Raw genomic sequence first — 20000 nt, forward strand, 5'->3', positions numbered from 1 at the left:
CTGTACATAACATCCCACAAAGTAGCACAATTTTTTCATTCAGAAATATAATAGTAACAGTTGATAAATTGCTGTTGTGCACATTTGAATGAATTTCATAATTAAATGTCGCTCATTTAGGGCATGATTTACTAAGACTTTTTGCAGGTACAAAACCTTTCAGCACATGCAAAGCTAATAACACAGCCAATGATTGGTGCAAAACACGCACCATGACCAATCATAGGTCGTGTTACTAACTGTTTGCGTGCTAAAAGGTTTTGCACATACTAAAGGGCCTTTTAGGTTATAGGTTGACTGTTGAGTTGCGATTTGTTTTTTAATTGCTGTTTAAAATTGATTCTTAGTCTTTGAAATTAAAAATTCGCTGTTCTTGTGCTCGGGGTAGTGAGGTTAAGCTGAGCTGAGCACAGCTTGAGCGTGAGGGCTGAGACGTAGCCGAAGCCCTCCTAGCGCTGTAGCGTTAGCGGTGTTAGCGGTGTGAGCGCGTGTGCTAACGCTCCCAGCAGTCGGCGTGTGAACCTGTTCCGAGCGGCCCGTAGTGCAGAGAGAGAGAGAGAGAGACAGAGAGACAGAGAGAGAGACAGAGAGAGAGAGAGAGAGAGAGAGAGCGTTAAAACAACACATTTGCTTCCCTCCATCGGTTTACGAGCCCCGCTGGGGTCAAGCGTCTGAGGGGTTTTATTGCTGGGAGCCGTGACCACTGGTTTGGCACCACAGGTGGGCTCCGAACGTGACAGAAATTTCCGGAAGTGGTCAAAGTACGATTGGCCGAAATGCAGAGCAGACTAGATTTAACTTCTGAATTCTTGCATTTTAAAGCTGAAAGTACGTCCGTTAATTCACCCATATTTCAGGGACCCAGAATTAGATACAAAACTAAGATTCCTAAACTCTGTGCAGATTGGACAGCTCCTAATGAGCGCTAAAGTTCACTGATCCTGAATGAAACCCTCACCTTTTAAAGCCACACTAGTCACAATTACATGCAACAAGACCGCACGGTTTTTATGGGACTTCTACGACCATTTAAATACACAATATATTGCATGCTGGGATATTATTTGTTCGATTAACCCTTTAAGGTGTAAAATCACAAATATGTGATTTAGAATGTTCTTAAGTGAACATTCTAATGCTGATGTCACAATCACTACTGGCGACTGAAAGCGACAGTTGGAGAGTTCTAGAACACTGACTTGGAACGTTGAAAAAAGCATTCCAGAAAGCCCGCCCTTCAAAGGGTTAATAGATGGGCCACACCTGTGCGAGGTGGTGTGGCGCAGCGACCTCTGCTTTGCATACAGTGGCCTCGCTGTCCCTCGTTCACACAGGTGTGCCAATTATTTTTTCACTTCCCTGTCGGTAAACCTCTCTTTGCATTTGACCAATCCTTCAGCCTAAGAGCAGAGCTGGTTTAAAGATCAGGGAATAGGGTTTCCCCCGACCCCCCGTTTCTCGATGGCATCGACGATAAACACCCACTAAACCTGTCCATCTCTCACGGACCAGTTAGAAACACAGCGTATGTCACACACAGGAACATGCTCCCCCACCACCCCCCGCCTAGTCTAGAGGATGTTTGTCCAATCCTGTGGCCAGTAGAAATGCATAAATCATTCCCACCGCCTCCATTACTGAAGAACTAAATAAGCTGCCATTGCATGTTCTCAATTAATCACGAACACCTGCCTCACTCCCAAAATATCGGCCCCCCTCCCCCCCTTCCTTCCGTCAATTTCTGGACTCTGCAACAGGCAGCTAAGGGGAGGGGGGGGGGGGTGGAACCCAAGCAACGAACTTCAACTACAACAGTCAGCATTCGACCGCCGCTTCAGACTGCGGCTTTACCGCAGTCTCCACGCGCTCTGCCTCAGCGTCGTGTCCTTGTCTCCTGCGCGGCCCGAATCCGCGTTCCGTGCGCCTGAAACTCAGTGACTCACGCTCCCATCTGTAAAGGGCAAGCAGGCCAGCGACCGAGACCTACGGGGGAGACAGGGAAACCTGATCCGCCTCCCATATCCTCCGGGCTTTGAGGACCAGTGCTGCCCTCTGCTGGCAGAGCACTGCAAGAAAACCCGAAGCTCAAGCTCAAGTTTGGATGTTTTTTTTTTTTCTTTCTTTTTTTCCCGAGCTTTTGGAAAACCAGCACATTTGCTCTCGAGAGGTAAGGCCAACACCGCTCGGTGGTTTAACTTGGGCGCGTGCAAAAAGATAAAAATAAACACGTCCGCGAAGAGACTCTGTGACGGAGGAGGAGGAGCAACTTTATAACTCCATCAGGGATAACTTGCTTGCGGTTAAAATCCATCGGCCCCCGTCCAGAAAGGCTGACGCAAAAGCTGCAGAGGACCAGGATCTTGGCTAACGTGCAAAAAAAAAAAGAAAAAAAAAAGCACATCTCGTTTCCAAAGCAACATGTCGGCAACACGCTCCTGTTCCATGACAAAGCGATACAGAATCCCTGGATAAAGGCAGACATCTCAAAAGGCTATCGCTCATTAGCACCAAACAAGGGCTGTCCTCGATGGACAAGGAGGCATGCGTTTGGAACACATAAATATCAGCCTGCAATGGCCTGGATGAAACCTCAGAGCAGCAACTGCCCCTCCAGACCAACAGATGAGCACGGCTGTCTTTCACAACTGCAGTGACAGTGCCAGCCCGTTAGCTTGTGGGGGGGAGGGGGGGGTCACAGGTGTACAGCCACCCCTTCCCCCACTTTACTGCATTCTGAAACAGGGGGGTCAATCCAGGGGAATCACTCCCCATGACCTCTCTTTTTCTCTGCTTCCAAAACTGGAGGGTCCGTGCCCTGACCGATCCCCGTACAAGGCCACGCCCCACCAACAGACTCAAGTAGGACTGGCCCTCCACCAATCCAGAATCGCCACGGATCTGATTGGCCGGCTCCGGGAGGAAGCGCATCCTGTTTGGCACAGTTACGGAGTCATTAAAGCCATCAACCGAAAGCATTGTGACATCATCGCCTCTCCGCTGGTCAATCTCAGAATGAAACTGGCTTTCCGTTGTTCTGCTGCTCAACTGACAAAATGGCTCGAGGCGAATCAGACATGAAACCACAAGTATTTTTTTCCATCTGTGTCTGGCTGCTGTAATCTCATCAAATGGATTCTTGTGGTGTAATTTATTTGCGATGCATTTCTTCCTTGATTGTTTTATTGCCAAGAACTCTGTATTAGTGCTGCAATTCGTTCTTCAGCATTTTGCCTGGCCACGGATCGCAGATGAGAAAGATATTGAGCCAGCTCTGGTGCAACAAGTGCGATGGACACGGTCCCTGTTAAACGAAATAAACAGTTTTGGGGGCGGGGGATGGGGGGGAGCAGCCCCTTTCTATTCAGTTTCAGGACCTTGTTCTAAAATGACACACACTGCTTTCAGGTGCAGCTCGACACAACTGTTTTTTTTAATTATTTAAAAAAAAGGAAAAAAAAAAGAAGTGCATTCTGGGGTGTTTCAGATGCACAGCAGTGAGAGTCGTACTGGAATTCAGTTTTAATATCTCGGAGAAGGAGATGTGTTATTTGGGTGTGTGAGGCTTTTCCTACCAGAGAGCCTGATGTTCTGTGGGCTGGAGGCAGAGAACGTGTCAGCAAAACACATCAGCCTTCCAAATTTCATGAGCACAGCGTCACCGGCCAAGTACAACACTGTGGAGCAAGGAGCACTCTGTGCGGTCATACAGCCCTGGAAAGTTATAATCAGGGACCAACTGTAGCTAAGCACAAGAGAAAGGAGGAAGGAACTGGAGTTATCTGGTGAGCCAAAAATAGTCCGTGGCGAAGAGAAGCGCATAGAAACGGACAGTGGTTATTGTGTAAAAGTGAGCAGTGCATTGTGGGGGTTGTAGGCGATCAGGCAAGCTGCACGCCCCAGCCAGAACGACGGCTTTTTTCCACCCCATTGGAATGAACTCCACCGGGCGGCGTTCCCTGCGCGACATTTTTGCGGCAGGCTCCTTTCACCCAGCCGGGCGAGGAGTAAACAAAGAAGCGAGCACCATCCCAGCAGGAGGGAGAGAGGCTTCTGGGAGGAGAGGAGAGTTTTCGACCGCCTCCCTCCCCCGCTCCCGCTCCCGCTCCCCCTCGGGCCCGAGCCGAAACGCCCAAGGGGGCGTGCGCTCCCGCACGCAGCACCCGGGCGAGGGGGTGTGCCGGGCCGGTGTGGGGAACCGAGCGGCGGTCCTCGGCCCGGTCCAACTGGCTTCGGTGCTGGGACACTGGAAAGAGCGGCTGTCTTTATTAGAGACAGAACAACACGCACGGGCGCTCCGTCGCACCCCAGCCCACGCGCATCTGTTTCATAATGCGACCGTCAGAAGTGGCGACACAAACAACTCCTAAATCAGTCGGTCACGGGACAGAAGTTAAGCCCGAATGAATCACTTCTGGACGGAGATGAATCCTCCCGACCGAAATTACCGCGGGACAAGAAATTAATCCAAAAAACCCAAGCCGAGCGGAACAGAGCCGAACCATGAAGAAATCGCAATGCGAAAGAGATTAGTCATAAATCAGTCAGAACGAAACGGGAATGAATCTCAAACGAACCAGAATGGGACACAGATTAATCATAAATTAGAACTGGATGGTACTGAATCCTAAAATCAAGTCAGAACTGGATAGAAATAAATCCTAAAATGAGTTTGAGTGAGGGCAGAAATGAGTCCTAAATGAGTCAGAATGGAACAGAGCTGATTCATGCATAAGTCAGATTCTGAAAGTGACAGAATTGACGCCCCCAATGCTCCCTGGTTCCTGGTTGTGTCCGTTTCATATTAAATTCTGAATCATAAGAGTGCTGATCAGGATCAGATGAGTATTGCCGCTGGATGGCGGGGGGGGGCTGTGAAATCTGACCCTAAGCCAGCCGGACCTTAGTTCAGAACAGGGGTGGGCAGAGTTCTGGTCTTGGAGGGCAGAGTTCTGGTCTTGGAGGGCCGGTGTGTGTGTGTAGGTTTTTGTTCCCACCAATCACCCTGGCTAAATGAGCTAACTTGCTGTACACACTGAACACCGGTTCACTCATAGCTTAGATCACAGTAAAACATTTCATACAGAGACATGAGAACAATCTTCGTCTGTCATTCATGCCCTTTGCAAGAAGTGTAGCTGAAATGTCAGATGTGAATGTCAGGGCTGACTAAATAATTCAGGCCAGAAGCTGGCATGAAAACCAGGAACAGATACAGCCCTCGTTGCCAACCTCTGGTTTGAAGATACTGCCCGTAACATGGAGAAAAAGCACAGGAGCTCTACGTTCACCAAAATCCACGGACCACCGCCTGTCCCCCCACCCCCCCCACCTCACCCCAGCAGCACCACACCCCCAGCCCCTCCCTACAGGGCCCCATCTTGCTGGGTAAGCCCCTGTGGCTCATCTTTCTGGTGGAACGTCCCTGCAAACTCACAGCGGTGTGGTGCCGCGGTTCTCTCTCTCCACGCTAGCAGTAGCGGGACGCTAACCTGGGCGGTGGCGGTAAAGCAGACTCACGCTGGCGGTAAAGCAGCGAGGCTGACACACACACACACACAGCGACGTTAGCGGGAAGCTGCACTTCCTCTGGCTGCAGCGGGACAGTAATGCTGGCGGTATGTGGAGCGGGAGTGAGTCAGACAACCCTAACCCACAGCGTAACAGTGCAGGCAGAAAGCTGCACTGCAGCATAACAGTAGCATTAGCTTGACAGCACTACAACAGTAGCATTAGCTGGACAGCACTGCCTATAACAGTAGCATTAGTGCAAGCTTGACAGCAATTATAATACTGCCAGTATTAGCAGTAGCTTAAGAGCACTATAACAGCAGCATTAGCTTGTTAACACTGTCTATACAGTAACAGTAGCATTGCCACTGGCTTGACATGAGCGTTAGGATGTTAACACTGTCTATAACAAGTAGCATTAGCGCTAGCTTGACAGTATTATAACAGTAGTGTTAGCATGTCAGCACTGTCTATAACAACAGCATTAGCAGTAGCTTAAGGGCACAATAACAGTAAACGCCTAGCGGTAAGCTAGGGTCTTTCACAGGTGAAAACGCATTTCAATAACATGAAGTACCATTTGTGATAATCAGACACTCCTCTCCCTTTCTTAAACCTTTTATTCCACAGGTTCCTTTACATTATTCACATACACTGTACCCAGTAGTTACATTTCTCTTCAAGTTAAATAACTAAATCATTAAAGACAAAAATAACCAGCACACTTTCATTTTTTCTTTTTTTCCATTTTTTTTTTTGTTGTTGTCGAACTCAAGAATAATAATAATAACAATAATTGTACTTGTAATGGACAGATACTGTGTGTATTTACGTTCCGGTCTGATGGTCTACGATGCTGCTGTCAGTCTCTTAAGGTGCATGGCAAAACGGGCGTGGCACGTTTCAGTGAAAGGTAGCACTGGTGCGCCATGCCGCCAGGGGGTGGAGATATACAAACACGTCTGATTGGCTGCTTCCCCAGGTGGGCGTGGCAACTGATGCATGACGGACAGAGGGGTCGGGATGATGTCGTTTGGCAGAGTTCTGTGTGTAAGCTGTGTGGTCGTGGAACGCTGGGGCTGAGGCCCCTCCCCTTCCTCTCTCCTAAGCCCCGCCCCGCCACCCCAACTTGCTCGCTCGCTCGATCGATCGCCCAGGTGGCGTAAGGCTCGCCTTTCAGGACCAGGTCCTCTTTCACAGCACTTCTGTGTGAGAGGGAGAGAGAGAGAGAGAGAGAGAGAGAGGAGAGATAGAGAGAAACAGAGAGAGAGAAAGATGGATTAAACAGTTTTCATGGGTAAACGCATCACATCCCACTCCTACATCAACACACAGGCACTGAGTGGGTAAGGTCAATGCTGACCCCTGACCTTTGACCCCTGAGGCTGGGCACGCCCGCCTGTCCCCCTGGGCAGACCTCTTCCCCCAGATTAAAGTTGTGTGTGGGGTAATAAATAAAGCCTTTACGAGCGCTTTCGTCCCTCTGTGGGGGGCCTCCCGAGCACGTTCTTCTGGTTTCACACTTTACTTACGACAGGCCCCAGAGTCAGAGAGAGGAACAGAACTGGGATTGGGGGAGGGCGGGGTCTCAGAAAGGGGTGGGCCATATCGATGATGGTGTCCTGTTCCCTGCAACGGTTCTCTTCTTCTGATTGGATGAAACCCTGCCATCCTCATCAATGTTCCAGGGCATGGGACATTTTATAGTGTTGAAATCCACCTCTCCCCTGCCCCTCAACCTCCCCAATCCTGGCTGCACCCCCCCCAACCCTGGCTGCACCCCCCCAACCCTGGCTTCCACACCAGCTATTGTAGGGCCTGAACCGGGTGCCGGACACAGACCCAGTTTTTATGCCACGTTAAAAAGCCTTATTAATCTGTGGCGCCAGATTTACAATGCTGCAGTGAACCCGATCCCTCCTGTTAGCGCTCAGGGGGGGGGGGGGAGTGAGGGGGGAGGGGCCGATTCGAGCTGTAAAATGTAGGACGCGGTGCGAATGTTGCCACCATCTGCGAAAATCAGAGCTGATCTGCTGTCTCATTACACTCTGCAGGGGGTACTGTACAGAAATAACCAGAGAGTGCAGTCAGTCTGCACAGCCAGAGCAGCTGTAGCAGTGTGCACAGTCACAACAGCTGCAGGAGTCTGCACAGTCAGAGCAGCTGCAGGAGTCTGTGCAGTCAGAGCAGCTGCAGGAGTCTGTGCAGTCAGAGCAGCTGCAGGAGTCTGTGCAGTCAGAGCAGCTGCAGGAGTCTGCGCAGTCAGAGCAGCTGTAAGAGTCTGCGCAGTCAGAGCAGCTGTAGGAGTCTGTGCAGCCGGCTCACAGCCCTTTCTCTCCCATTACCTGCTACGTGCTGGGGCTTCATGGTGCCTGCTTTCTTCAGGAAGGGTTCCCCGCCCTCAAAGGCCAGGATTGGCACGGCCGGTGCGTCACTCTCAGGCTTCTCCCGCCCCCCACCGTTGCTGTCACTGTGATTGGACAACGTGATGATCTCCTCGAAGTCGCCGGCCTCCCCCTTGCTGGACAGCCCATTCTCATGCTTGATGGGCTGGACCCCATTCAGGACAGGAACAGCAGGGCTAGGAGGGGGCACAGGTCACATGGGTTACCTCAACCAATAAAGAGTAAAGCTACACTGACCAATCACGAGGTGCACTGCACCTGCCAATGTACCTCCCTCTCTGGCTGGATTCCACTGTCCACACAATGTAGCCCTCAGAACTATAGTCACATGGGTCACGTGTTCCAATCAAAGAAGAGCTGTGCTGATTAACTGCAGATTTCATTAAATGACATCCTCAAACAAATATTAAATGACTTCAAAAAAAAAGTCATCCTCTTCAAATAGTATTAGTCACCCAAAGCCAAGAAAGTGACAGTTATTTCAACACTTAGTTTATGGTAAACAGAACACTGAATAAAGCCACTTGAAACAACAATAGATTTCATCTGAAACGTCTTCTTGGTAGCTGGTCCTCAGCACAGCATCTGCTGTTACTTATGGAAAGGGACTCATTTCCTACTTGTTTCACACAAAACATGATAACACATTTCAGCTTTCGCTCATATTTTTTAAATTTTCATAAATTATTATTTTAACATTATTCAGCTGTGATGTTAATCTCCCCTTCTGGAGACATCAGGGGTTGCCAATAACTGCTGGATCACATCAGGCTCCGATCCCATCTCATCCGATGCCTGTCTCTATATATAGTCTGTTTTGCATTGGCTCTACATTGCTGAGGTGCTTTGGGGAAACTGGAAGAAACGAGGGCAGACAACAAACCACATATTGTGCGCTAGTTAGCATTAGCACGACCTTGAATGTCAACGCATTCACATTGGTTAGCTTTAGCGTGTTACCTGATTGTTGTCAGTTAGCATTAGCATAACCCCCATTTCTCACTGTGCACACAATGATTAGCGTTAGCATCATCCTGATTGTCGTTTTTAGGGTTAGCATGACCCCAGCTGTCATCGGTTAGCATTAGTGTGACCCCCGTTTCTCACTGCAGACGTAATGAGTAGCGTTAGCACGACCCTGATTGACACTGTACGTGCGCCGATTAGCATTCGCGCGACCCCATGCACGACGTGCCCTTGGAAATCCTGGATCCAACCCATGAGTGCGGTGCAGCCAAATCCCATTGGTTACCTCTCTGTCACATTGCTCTGTGATTGGACCTCCTCGGCCTCCTGATTGGACAGCGCCGCCCCAGAGCTAGGCTGGTACTCCGCAGAGGCTGCAGAAACACACACACAAAATAAAGGAGACAGCCGTTAGCCTTTTAAACACATTAGCGCCCAGCAGCCGGGAGATTTTCACTCTGATGGTTTTTCCACTGCAAGGTTTTTTTTCCTCGCTGCAGTAACTCCAGACGTTTCCTCAGCCGTCCTCTCTGGAGGACAGACTCGCGCGGCGCAGTAATCCTGCACTTCCTCATCCTGTCTGTTTCGTTCACCTTCCCCCGCCATCGAGCCCAGAGGCTGCCGCCGGGATACAAACAGGCCCCCCCCGATTGGTTAACGGCTCCCAGGCCTCATCGCCACGGCAACCCTCCGACAACTTCCACCGCAATCGCTCAAACCCTGTGTCCTGGGCCTAATGGCGTGGGGCCCCACCCGCTGTTAAAAAAGCAGGCCCTCACACGAGATGCGTGGAACGTCGGATAAATCTAAAACACATTATTTTATATTTTATTTATTTGCCTTTGGTCATTAGCGGTAGCTTTCTCGTCTCCCTACAGTCCATGGACGTTTTTACCGATGCAGTGCCCAATCTTGGATTCAAACCCACAACCTCCGGACTACAAGCCCTAACCTCACATACAGCGTGTCGCAACGTAGGATTGCTTCGATCGCCACAGGCATGCGGTCCGGCTAGTCACCAGCCGGTGAGAGCCAATGAGCCTTGGATAAAGCCATAAATGAGCCTTTACCATTTCCTTTACACCCGGTGCCTAACTTCACACTGAGCCAGTAACCATGGAAACTGCTCTCAACCCGGGCGCAGGTCAGTCATGGACGGTGCCTTCCTAAATGCTAAATGGCTTTCCGTTCCAGGCCTGTTAGCGCCAGTAACCACGGCGCTCCCATACCGCGGACTCAGCGGCGTGGGCAAGGGCTCGTGCAGCCGACGCCGCTCAGGGCCTACGCCCGAGGAGAACAGCGACCAGCTGCTGCAGGGCTACGGATCGCCCAGAGGAGACAGCGCTCAGAACCAGCAGGGAGCCCGTACACCGCAGAGCACCAGGGGCTGCTGGGAAACAGGGAGAGGGGAGGAGGAAGGGAGGAAAGAACAGATGCAGACAGGAAGCACATCTGCACTCGGTACAGAATTTTCTGCGTCTTCCACTGAAACCAGCACCTGACGAGGAGCTTGTGTGTGTGTGTGTGTGTGTATGAGAGAGTGTGTGTGAGTGTGTGTGTGAAAGCTTGTGAGAGTGTGTGTGTGAGTGTGTGTGCATGCATGTGTGTGTGTGAGCGTGAGAGAGAGAAAAACAGAGAAAAAAGAGGGGGAGAGAAAGAGAGAACAGGTCAGATGGGTTCATCTCTGTGCTCACCTTTGCTGCTCTGTGTGTCCAGTTTGGCATCTTTGCCGTTAAGCTGGGCGGCAGATGGAGGTTTGGCATCTTTCTGCAGGGAGAGACAGACCCATGATGTTTATGCCCCACAAGTACTCCCACCACCCCACGTATCCTCTGCCCATGCCCGTGCCAACGGCAGGCAACACTGGCGCCAGCGCCAGCGGGAAGGCGCAGTGAGAGCCGTACCTTCTCTCCCGCGTCCGTCTTGCGCGTCCTCTTCATGATCTCCTCCAGACGCTGGAAGCCAAAGGCAAACGGCGGCGGTTAGGACAGACAGACAGGAAGTAAGGGCAGACAGACAGGAAGTAAGGGCCGCGCACGGTCGGGGGAACGCGGCGTTCCCCGAGACCAACCGAAAAACCAAAATCGATCCCGCCTGCGTTCCATGAACGGGGGGGAACTCCAAATTTAAACCAGATGAGTCATCCTTATACTCTGGAACATTCTTCTGAAAAACTGCCACCCACACACACACCCCCCCACAGCCCCCAACCCCACCCTGCCCCCGCCCCCCTCTGCGTGGTTTTAGACCCACGGCTTTTGATCCAGATCCTCATGCACGAGCGCAAGGAGGGCATTCTGGGTAAGAGCCTGGGCTCCAGCCCTGCTAGCCTGTGGGTTTTATGTATGTTTATGGGATGTCTGCCATCGCCTTGCCCACGAAAGCTGGAGTTTACGTCCACTGTTTGAGCTCAACAAGAAGGTATGTGCGAAAACAGAAACTGCACACATGGAGCAGAAAGACAGATACACAGTGTGCTGAGGGAAGAGTCTATAACATACACTGAGAGACATAAACACCGTCTGATATACGATGTGTGAATAAAACAGGGCTCAGCTTATATCAATGACACACCGGTGGAATCAGACGCCTTTCACAAACAGCGTTCAAATCTCAGGCCCGCGACGCGCGAGGAGTTTTTAAAAAAACACGACACCAGGGCACATGTGGCGTTTCCAAACCGAACCGCGGCGCTCAGATACGCTACAAGGTTTCCTGTGATTACGATGAGCAATCAGGCCTACGCCGCGTGCCTGCCAAAAACACAGAGCTACAGGAAGCATAAACAGAAGCCTTCCCTCTGTGCTCGCTTTTTTCCACACACGTGGCCACGGCGTTACAAACCCGCACGCACTGCCGCTCCAGGTCAGCACCGCGCAATTTACAAACGTCCCCCAGCATTCTCAAGGAATCGCCGAACGGCGTGCCAGATATTCCACAAATAAATGGCAGACACCCAATAAATGTGCATCACAACAGGAACACACTGGCGCTGGGGGGTGGATATGAAGTGTGTTTTCAGTTCAATTACTGGAGGTTCTCAAACCCAACTCGCCACAACGTTCACTGCCAACGTTTCTTATCGTACTTTGTATTATAGTCCTAATGTGGTAGCTTGTACTTCCCCCTAGTTTGACTTAGCATAGGTTAGGTCAGAATAGTGTTTACTGTGTGAACTGGACTGTGTTCTTGGCTATGAATAACTGTACAAAATGAGTATTGTACCTTATCGAACCTGTGTTTTGTAGTTGTTCCAATGACCTTGATATGAACTTTTGGACGTCGCTTTGGATAAAACGTCTGCTAAGTAAATGTAATGTAATGTAATAAGAGAGATAAAGTGTCTGATTGGCTACAGTTTCAGACTCACTGTGGTATTCTGAGCACAAACTAGCGTTGGGTATCAATAATGGCGCTCTTTAAAAGTCAGTTCTGATCTCTCGGGGGACGGCTTCCACACGTTGTCAGATGCTAATCTCCATAAGTGACTGATTCCCTGTAATCAGTCCTCCTTATGAGAGGCAGTGTGAGTGCTGACGCAGGCTTGGCGTGAAAAGGGGGATGTGGAGGAGGAATGGGATGTTCCTGAGGTTTAACTGGATGAAGCAGAGACTGAGGAGCAGGAGTCTGCTGATCCTGAGGTTTAACTGGATGAAACAGAGACTGAGCAGCAGGAGTCTGCTGTTCCTGAGGTTTAACTGGATGAAGCAGAGACTGAGGAGCAGGAGTCTGCTGATCCTGAGGTTTAACTGGATGAAGCAGAGACTGAGGAGCAGGAGTCTGCTGATCCTGAGGTTTAACTGGATGAAGCAGAGACTGAGGAGCAGGAGTCTGCTGATCCTGAGGTTTAACTGGATGAAACAGAGACTGAGCAGCAGGAGTCTGCTGTTCCTGAGGTTTAACTGGATGAAGCAGAGACTGAGGAGCAGGAGTCTGCTGATCCTGAGGTTTAACTGGATGAAGCAGAGACTGAGGAGCAGGAGTCTGCTGATCCTGAGGTTTAACTGGATGAAGCAGAGACTGAGGAGCAGGAGTCTGCTGATCCTGAGGTTTAACTGGATGAAGCAGAGACTGAGGAGCAGGAGTCTGCTGTTCCTGAGGTTTAACTGGATGAAGCAGAGACTGAAGAGCAGGAGTCCGCTGATCCTCAGGGTTAATCCCGCTGGAGCGCAGGGACCAGCTCAGAGGTGGTCTGTCCCGGCTCAGAGCACCGCCAGAGCTTCAGAAGAGTATCTATCCATTTCCCTCTCTCCCTTTCTCTCCCAATCTCTCTCTCTCTCACTCACTCCCTATCTCTCTGCAAATCTCCTCTTTTTCCCTCTCTCTCTCTCTAAAAGTTTGACTGGGGCAAGCCGAATATGGAAGAAAAACATTCTGTAATTTCTCTGAATTTGTCCCATTCAGTGAAGAAGGGCAGCCAAGTCTAGAAGCGCAGCCAAGTCGCAGTCCGCTGAGGGTCACTGTGGGAGTACAGCCCACTGTCAGCCGCTCTGCCTGTGTGAAACCGCTCTAACTCTGCACAGTCCACTCTGCCTGGGGCGCCAGTGCAGTATAATGGGTAAGGAGCTTGGTCTTCTAACCTAAAAGGCCACAGGTTCGATTCCCGGGAGAGACACTGCCGTTGTACGCTTGAGCAAGTGTCATTTGAGGCTAAGTGCCAATGCATGTGAATGGCACCTCATTGCCCTCTATTGCAGCTCCAGGCCACAACTCAGGTGGAGATAAAGCTCTCTGAGATCTATGACAGGCTCCGCATGCATAAACTCCGTTCATACTGTTACCATTAAATAGTCATGCTGATTAAGGATCACATAGAATGGACTTTACGACTTTGAAATAATCTCTCCTCTTCTCTCCCTTCCCTGCTATCGCTCTCTCTCTCCCCTCGCCCTCTCCCCCTCTCTTCTCCCTCAGCATCCGAGTCTCCCACCTTCTTCCTCTCCAGGCGTTCCTGCTCCTCCTTCTGGAAGTGCTTCTCTCTCTCCAGACGCTGTTTCTCGGCCTCCTCCCGAGCTTTGGCCTCAGCCTCTTCTCTCTGCAACACAGGTACGGTTCACAAAACTACATTTCCCAGAGGCAACTGCATCTCACCGAAGGACAATTACAGCACTGAGAAGCTGTTACTCAGTAAACATTAACTTGGATCGTTGAAAGATATCAAAGGAAAGTCAGTATTACATCATAAAGGAGTAACTGCTACTCAATTAAAGGCACATTGGAACTACATTAACCATGACCACCCGGCACCATGTCAGAACAGCAGAGACTAACGGTAGGGAAAGTGTCGATAAAATAAACACATTATTTCAGTTTCTGGACCGTTTGTGCTTTTCATATTTTCCCCCAAGCTAAAAAAAAGAGCAAGTTGCCTTTTCTTTGGATGACATAATGCAGTGGTACAGCGGTGTGAGTCAGTTAACCGTTTGACCACCGGGTGGCAACGGTGGGACGTTCTGCAGGGAGGGAAGTAGTTCAGGGTGCACGCTCACCACCCACATTAAAGATAAAGCAAACACTCTGATTCTCAGGGTTGTGTGGGTTTGGCTAGCCCGCTTCCTGATTGGTGAGGCGATCTTTGCCATCTGTTCCCCACAAAACCAAACAAACAAGGAAGGAAATGCGGTCATGTGATCCGTCTACCGCGGCTCAATGCCCAAACTGGGCTCAAAGCAGTTATGAGGTTCACCAGCAAATGGAAGTGAAGACATAAACTGGATAAATCCTGGGTTATAGGCACTGTTTATGTTAGAAGACTACATTACCCATCCTGCCCTGGGGCCAAAACAGGTCTAACAACACTATCTCTAGCATTAGGATCAGTATTGAGCGACTGTAGGCAACCTTTGGAGACTATATTACCCACCCTGCCCTGGGGCTGACCAGTATCTGCAGACACTCTTTGTCCAGTGTTAGGACCAGCAGAGTGATTGCTGGCAATGTTGACTATGGAAATGAGACTACATTACCCATCCTGCCCTGGGGCTGACCTGTTTCTGCAGACGCAGATTCTCCTCTTGCTCGGCGAGAGCTCTCTCCTGCGCCTCCTTCTCCTCCTGCAGCCGCTGGGCCTCGTCCCGCTGCTTCTGCTCCTCCTGCATGCGCCGCGCCTCCTCCTCCCTTAGCCTGCGCTCCTCCGCCTCCCTCGCCACGCGCTCCTCACGGAGAACACTGAGAGACACACACACACACACACACGTGCATCAACACACTGAAATACACACACACACACACATCAACTTACTGAAACACACACGTGCGTCAACACACTGAGAGACACACACACACACACGTGCATCAACACACTGAAATACACACACACACACACGTGCATCAACACACTGAAATACACACACACACACACGTGCGCATCAACACACTGAAATACATACACACACACGTCAACTTACTGAAACACACACATGCGTCAACACACTGAAACACACGCACACATCAACACTAAAACACACGCACGCATTGATTGTCTGAGCTGTTTTCTCATCTCTCTCTTTTCTCATCGACAGACAACAGAAGGAGTGCAACGTGGAGAAAAATCAGTGTTTCTGCAGCTCACTGAGAGACGAGGGGAGGGAGTGAGAGAAAGAGGGAGAGAGAGAAAGACAGAGAGAGAGCAAGAGAGAGAAAGACAGACAGACAGAGAGAGAGAGAGAGAGAGAGAGAGAGAAATACAGACAGGCGGGTTCACAGAGGCGGTCCGCACAGCCCCTCCCCCGCTGCGGCGCGGGTGTTTCCGCGGTAACGCTGGCTCGCTCGCTCACCGCTCCCGCTCCTCCTGCAGGCGCCGCTCCTGCTCCTCGCGCTCCCGCTGCTCGCGGGCCTGCCGCCGCTTCTCCGCCAGAGTGCGGGCTGCCTCCTCGGGGTCCGTGGTGCCCGCCGTGGCCTTGCCCGACGGGGTACTGGGGCCCCCCGCGCCCTGCTCCAAGCTCGAGGGGGAGGGCGAGGCTGGCGCCGCCGCTGCCACCGTGATTGGTGCGCTGAGGGAAGGGGGCGTGGCCGGGGCGGAGGACACTACGATGGAGGGGACGGCGGCAGAGCCTGAGAAAGAGAAGGGGGAGGTGTGGGGGGTTGGGGAGGGTTGGGGGAGGGTGAGGCAGGGTGAGGGGGGGGGCAGAGAGGGGAGGGGAGGGGGAGGGGGAGGAGCAGGGGGCAAGGGTGAGAGGGAGGGGCAGAGGTGAGGTCACACAATAATGAGCAGTGTGCTCTCTCTCTGCATTGAGTGCAGATGTTTCTGTGCTGAAGACTGGCCTCTTCAGATCCACTCACTTCCCTCCTCAAAAAGTACACTTTACACAAAAAAAACAAAACTGCGCAGTACACAGGCGTACCAGGGCATCTTCAGGCCAGTTCCCGGCTCTTAACACAGTTTTTATAGCGCTCGATGGGACGCAGGACTAAAAAAATCTCCTCAGGAAACACGCAACCCAAAAAAAACAAACAAATTGAGCCAAAACTCTGGACCTCTGTGACTCATCTTGTGCAATCTTCAGCATCTCCAGAGCGCGGCCTGAAGTCACTAAATTACTGTTTCCGGAGTAGCGTACGAGCTTCCACTGCTCCAAAAAAACTGTGAGAGTAGCATAATCACCCTGAATCAGGGATGGGCCCTGTTTCCATCACATGCATGTGAAATATGGAACCGCATGCATGTATTAGATATGCTGCCGGCCAGTTCTTTGGACGTTTTACCCCTGTTCCCCCATCAAAAGCGCCCTCCACACCAGCCACTCTGTCTGCAGTGTAGAGGTGCATTAATTTGAGAGGTATCCCGTTACAGGATGCGTTTTATTGCATGCACAACCCCCCCCCCCACGCCCCCACGCCCCTGGCCCCGGCCCCGGGCGAGCTCAGCGCTCCGGCGTGGCCCCACGCCAGGCCCGGCTGCCCCCCCCCGCCCGCTCTCTCCAGCTGTCTGTGAATCAGACTCTGCAGCTGCGGGCGGAGCGAGCCACCAAACCGCCAATAAAGAGACGGAACGCCGGGCTGGGACACGTCAGCTACCGCTGCCCGTGAGGGCCAAAAAGGGAGAACTGTGAATAAAAACTCAAGACTTCTCCCGACTAACAAATCCCCCCCCCACCCCCACGGGCGAGAACGGGGGCCATTTTGGCGAGTAACGCAACGTGCACCCGGAGGGTCGCCGTGTGAGACAGCGCCACACAGCCAATCACCAGGGAGGACCAATACAACAAATTACCCCCAGCGCTAGGCAACTGTATCCATGGGGACGGGACTTACCCTTGGCCTCGTCGGGAGTGGCCGGTCGGCGTGACGATCTGGTGGCCTCCAAGGCGACGGGAGAGGCCGTCCTGGGCTCCACCCTGGCGGGGGTCTGGGCTCTCTTGGGGCGCGTTTTGGGGACGGAGGGGGTCCCGCGGGCGGAGGGGGGTTTCGGGGACACGGCTGGACTGGGGGAGGAGGGCCGCCCCTTGTGGGTGCTGGGCGAGGCCGGCAGGTTTTTGGACAGAGGACTGGTGCTGTGAAAAAAACACAAAAAAAAAAAAGGTATTTAAACGGATCATGTGACAGTTCGTAAAGGTTCCAAAAACCCTGGTCCTAGACAGCCCACCAAAACACATGCTGATAGGGCAGACAGGCTCAATACAGACACAGACGAGCAGCTCCCTGATGTCCATTCACCTCAGACACCATCATTCTATCAGCTAGGAACTAGTCTCTGATTGGCTGAGGGGGGGAAAAACTGTCTTCAGATCTAGAAAAATTGAGTGACAGATCTATAAATACATACCATTATTATCCCCAGCAGGAAAACGTGCTGCAAGTGGAAAGTCTTATAAGCATGACATAGGGGTGATATAGGGGTGACACAGAGGTGACATAGGGGTGATATAGGGGTGACACAGAGGTGACATAGGGGTGACATAGAGGTGACATAGGGGTGACACAGGGGTGACATACGGGTGACATGGTGGTCTGTGCGGTCCAGAGACCGGGCTCAGAGCCCAGTCAGCCATTTCAGGCTCTGAGCAGAGCTGGGAGCTCGGAGGGGAAAATTCCACCAGTGCTGCAGTCAAAGAGCTCTTTCTCTCGCCTGTCACAGAGAGAGAGACCGCCAGCCCCCACCCCCCCCTGCCGCCCCCCGGCCCCGGCGCGGACCTCAGCCTCCGCTAAGCGCCGTGAATACAGATCAGGCCGTCTGAGACGGCGGCGGCGGCGATGGCGGGAAGAGACGGCGGGAAGTCCGCAGCGGAAACCTGGGCGGGCTGCAGCAGACTGGCGGTGTCTGGAGTGCGTCCAGCGCTGCTGCGAACCCGCCCTGCACGGACCACCGGATCACCGCACAACAGGATGGGCTACAGCTTAAAGAGCGCAGAGAACGTGCTTCCGAAAGCAGACCCACGCAGCACGTATCCAATCCAGCCGGTGTAACGGCCTCAGCTAGTATGGAATTATCCTGTGGCTGGGGGGGGGGGGTTTTAGTTACCTGGGCTTTACTGTGTGTTTAATGCTGGGGGGGGGGGGGTTATAGTTACCTGGGCTCACTCCTGTGTTTCATGCTGGGGGGGGGGGGTATAGTTACCTGGGCTCAGTTCTGTGTTTAATGCTGGGGAGGGACTGTCTCTTTTTCAGCACCCTCTCCTTCGTCAGAGCGCTCCTCTCCTTCTCGTTCTCCCTCTCCTTGTCCTTCTTCTCTTTCTTTTTCTTCTCCAGCTTTGGGGAGACAGACAGCAGATGCGTGTGTTGGGGGGGGGGTGAGTCAGCAGGAAGCTCTCCACCACAGGAGTGAACAGTCGCAGCTGCAACATGTGCAAACGGGGGAATTTCCCACAATCCTCTGGGTCCCCAAACGCCGTGAGCCAGACAGACATAGCGTAGGCCACAACCGCGGAAGAGCGAGTATTTAATAATGCACAATCCTCCCTGCGTAATTCACAAAAGACTTTCATTTATTTTTCCCCATGTTCTGCTCAGAATTGTTTTTTTCAAAATGCTGGCACAAATTGTTTTATTGCTTCTGAGAAAGAGCTCAGAGTGAAAACTTCAAAACCAAGCAGGAGATTTGAGCCAAAATGCCTCATATCTTTCGCAATCACTTGCTGGCCGGTGTCTAAAGTAAGTCAATAAAACTGCTGACTCTACCTGTGAGGTAAATACAGTTCAGCTGCTGGAATGTGAGTAGTGTCCACAAATAGATTTATTTAGCGTTAAAAAAAAAAAAAAAATTTTAACCCCAATTTTCCTTTGTTCTCATTGTTGAGACGTCTGGAGTAAATTCAGGAGAGAAAAGACGACTGAATTCAGTCAGCGACCGCGTCTGTTCACTCCTTACACAGTCAATAACAAGGCCCACAGCATCAGGCATTCAAGGACCACTCCATCTGTATTAAACCACAAGGTTGTCCGCTATTCATCTGAGGTCCTTCCGCGGTTCTACCGCCCGTCAGTCACTTCTGCGACAGGCGAGCCTGTCCGGATTTGATTAAAGAAGGAGACGGAACCCTGAACAGAACGTCCGTGCAGAATGAACACCAGGCCCTCAGCTCTCACGTTCATAAATGAATAAAACACACTCTCTCACCGTAAAAGGGAATGTAACCGTTTTCCCTGTTTAAAAAATCTGAAAAAGAAAGCATGCATCTTTGTCTGGCGGCTTAAAGGAACACTTCAGGTGCAAGCAAAACAAGCAGAGAGCGCTCCAGATATTTAAAGCGCTCCAGATCTTTAAAGCGCTCCAGATATTTAAAGTGCTCCAGGTTTCTAACACCTGTGGTGATACATTCTGCCCCTGGTGCCAGTTTGTTCCGGGTGTTGTTTTTGGAATTTTTGTTTGGGACGAAAGCAGCTGTGAAACGGGCCAGTGGTAACGCCAAAGATAGAGAGACAGGCGGAAAAGGGGGCGGGGCCGGCGGGTTTGACTGGCGGCTGACCGGTGTGGAGTCCCGCCTCCTCTGGCGCTGGGTGATGTCGGGGGTGCTGGCCGAGACCTTCCAGCGCTCGGAGTAGCGGTGGTGGGGGTGGCGGTGGTGGTTACACACCGTCAGCGGGCTGGCCGACGCAGAGCGGGGGCACAGCGGAGACTCTGGGGGGAGGGGGGGGGGGGGCAGAGAGGGGGGGGGCAGGCATTAGATTCAAGAAAGAGACAAA

General features: G+C 51.7%; 1 protein-coding gene across 6 annotated transcripts in view; it reads right to left on the reverse strand.

Moving 5' to 3' along the window:
• Nucleotides 1-6110: 6110 nt before the first annotated feature.
• map7d1a (MAP7 domain containing 1a) overlaps nt 6111-20000 on the reverse strand; it is a 62955-nt gene continuing 49065 nt past the window's right edge. For 5 of the 6 annotated variants that reach the window (XM_064350458.1, XM_064350112.1, XM_064350538.1 and 2 more), the window contains 11 exons: nt 19784-19935; nt 18436-18566; nt 17133-17371; nt 15656-15932; nt 14867-15047; nt 13810-13914; nt 10784-10834; nt 10574-10646; nt 9166-9253; nt 7854-8089; nt 6111-6713 (listed from right to left, as the gene is read on the reverse strand). In XM_064350458.1, the coding sequence (XP_064206528.1) occupies nt 6703-6713; nt 7854-8089; nt 9166-9253; nt 10574-10646; nt 10784-10834; nt 13810-13914; nt 14867-15047; nt 15656-15932; nt 17133-17371; nt 18436-18566; nt 19784-19935 (1544 nt within the window). In that variant the 3' untranslated portion in view covers nt 6111-6702. The remainder of the gene's footprint in view (nt 6714-7853; nt 8090-9165; nt 9254-10573; nt 10647-10783; nt 10835-13809; nt 13915-14866; nt 15048-15655; nt 15933-17132; nt 17372-18435; nt 18567-19783; nt 19936-20000) is intronic. The other variant, XM_064350198.1, reaches the window with a different exon arrangement.

The sequence above is a fragment of the Anguilla rostrata genome, chromosome 1 (genome assembly GCF_018555375.3).
Source record: "Anguilla rostrata isolate EN2019 chromosome 1, ASM1855537v3, whole genome shotgun sequence".
Classification (NCBI taxonomy): Eukaryota; Metazoa; Chordata; class Actinopteri; order Anguilliformes; family Anguillidae; genus Anguilla; species Anguilla rostrata.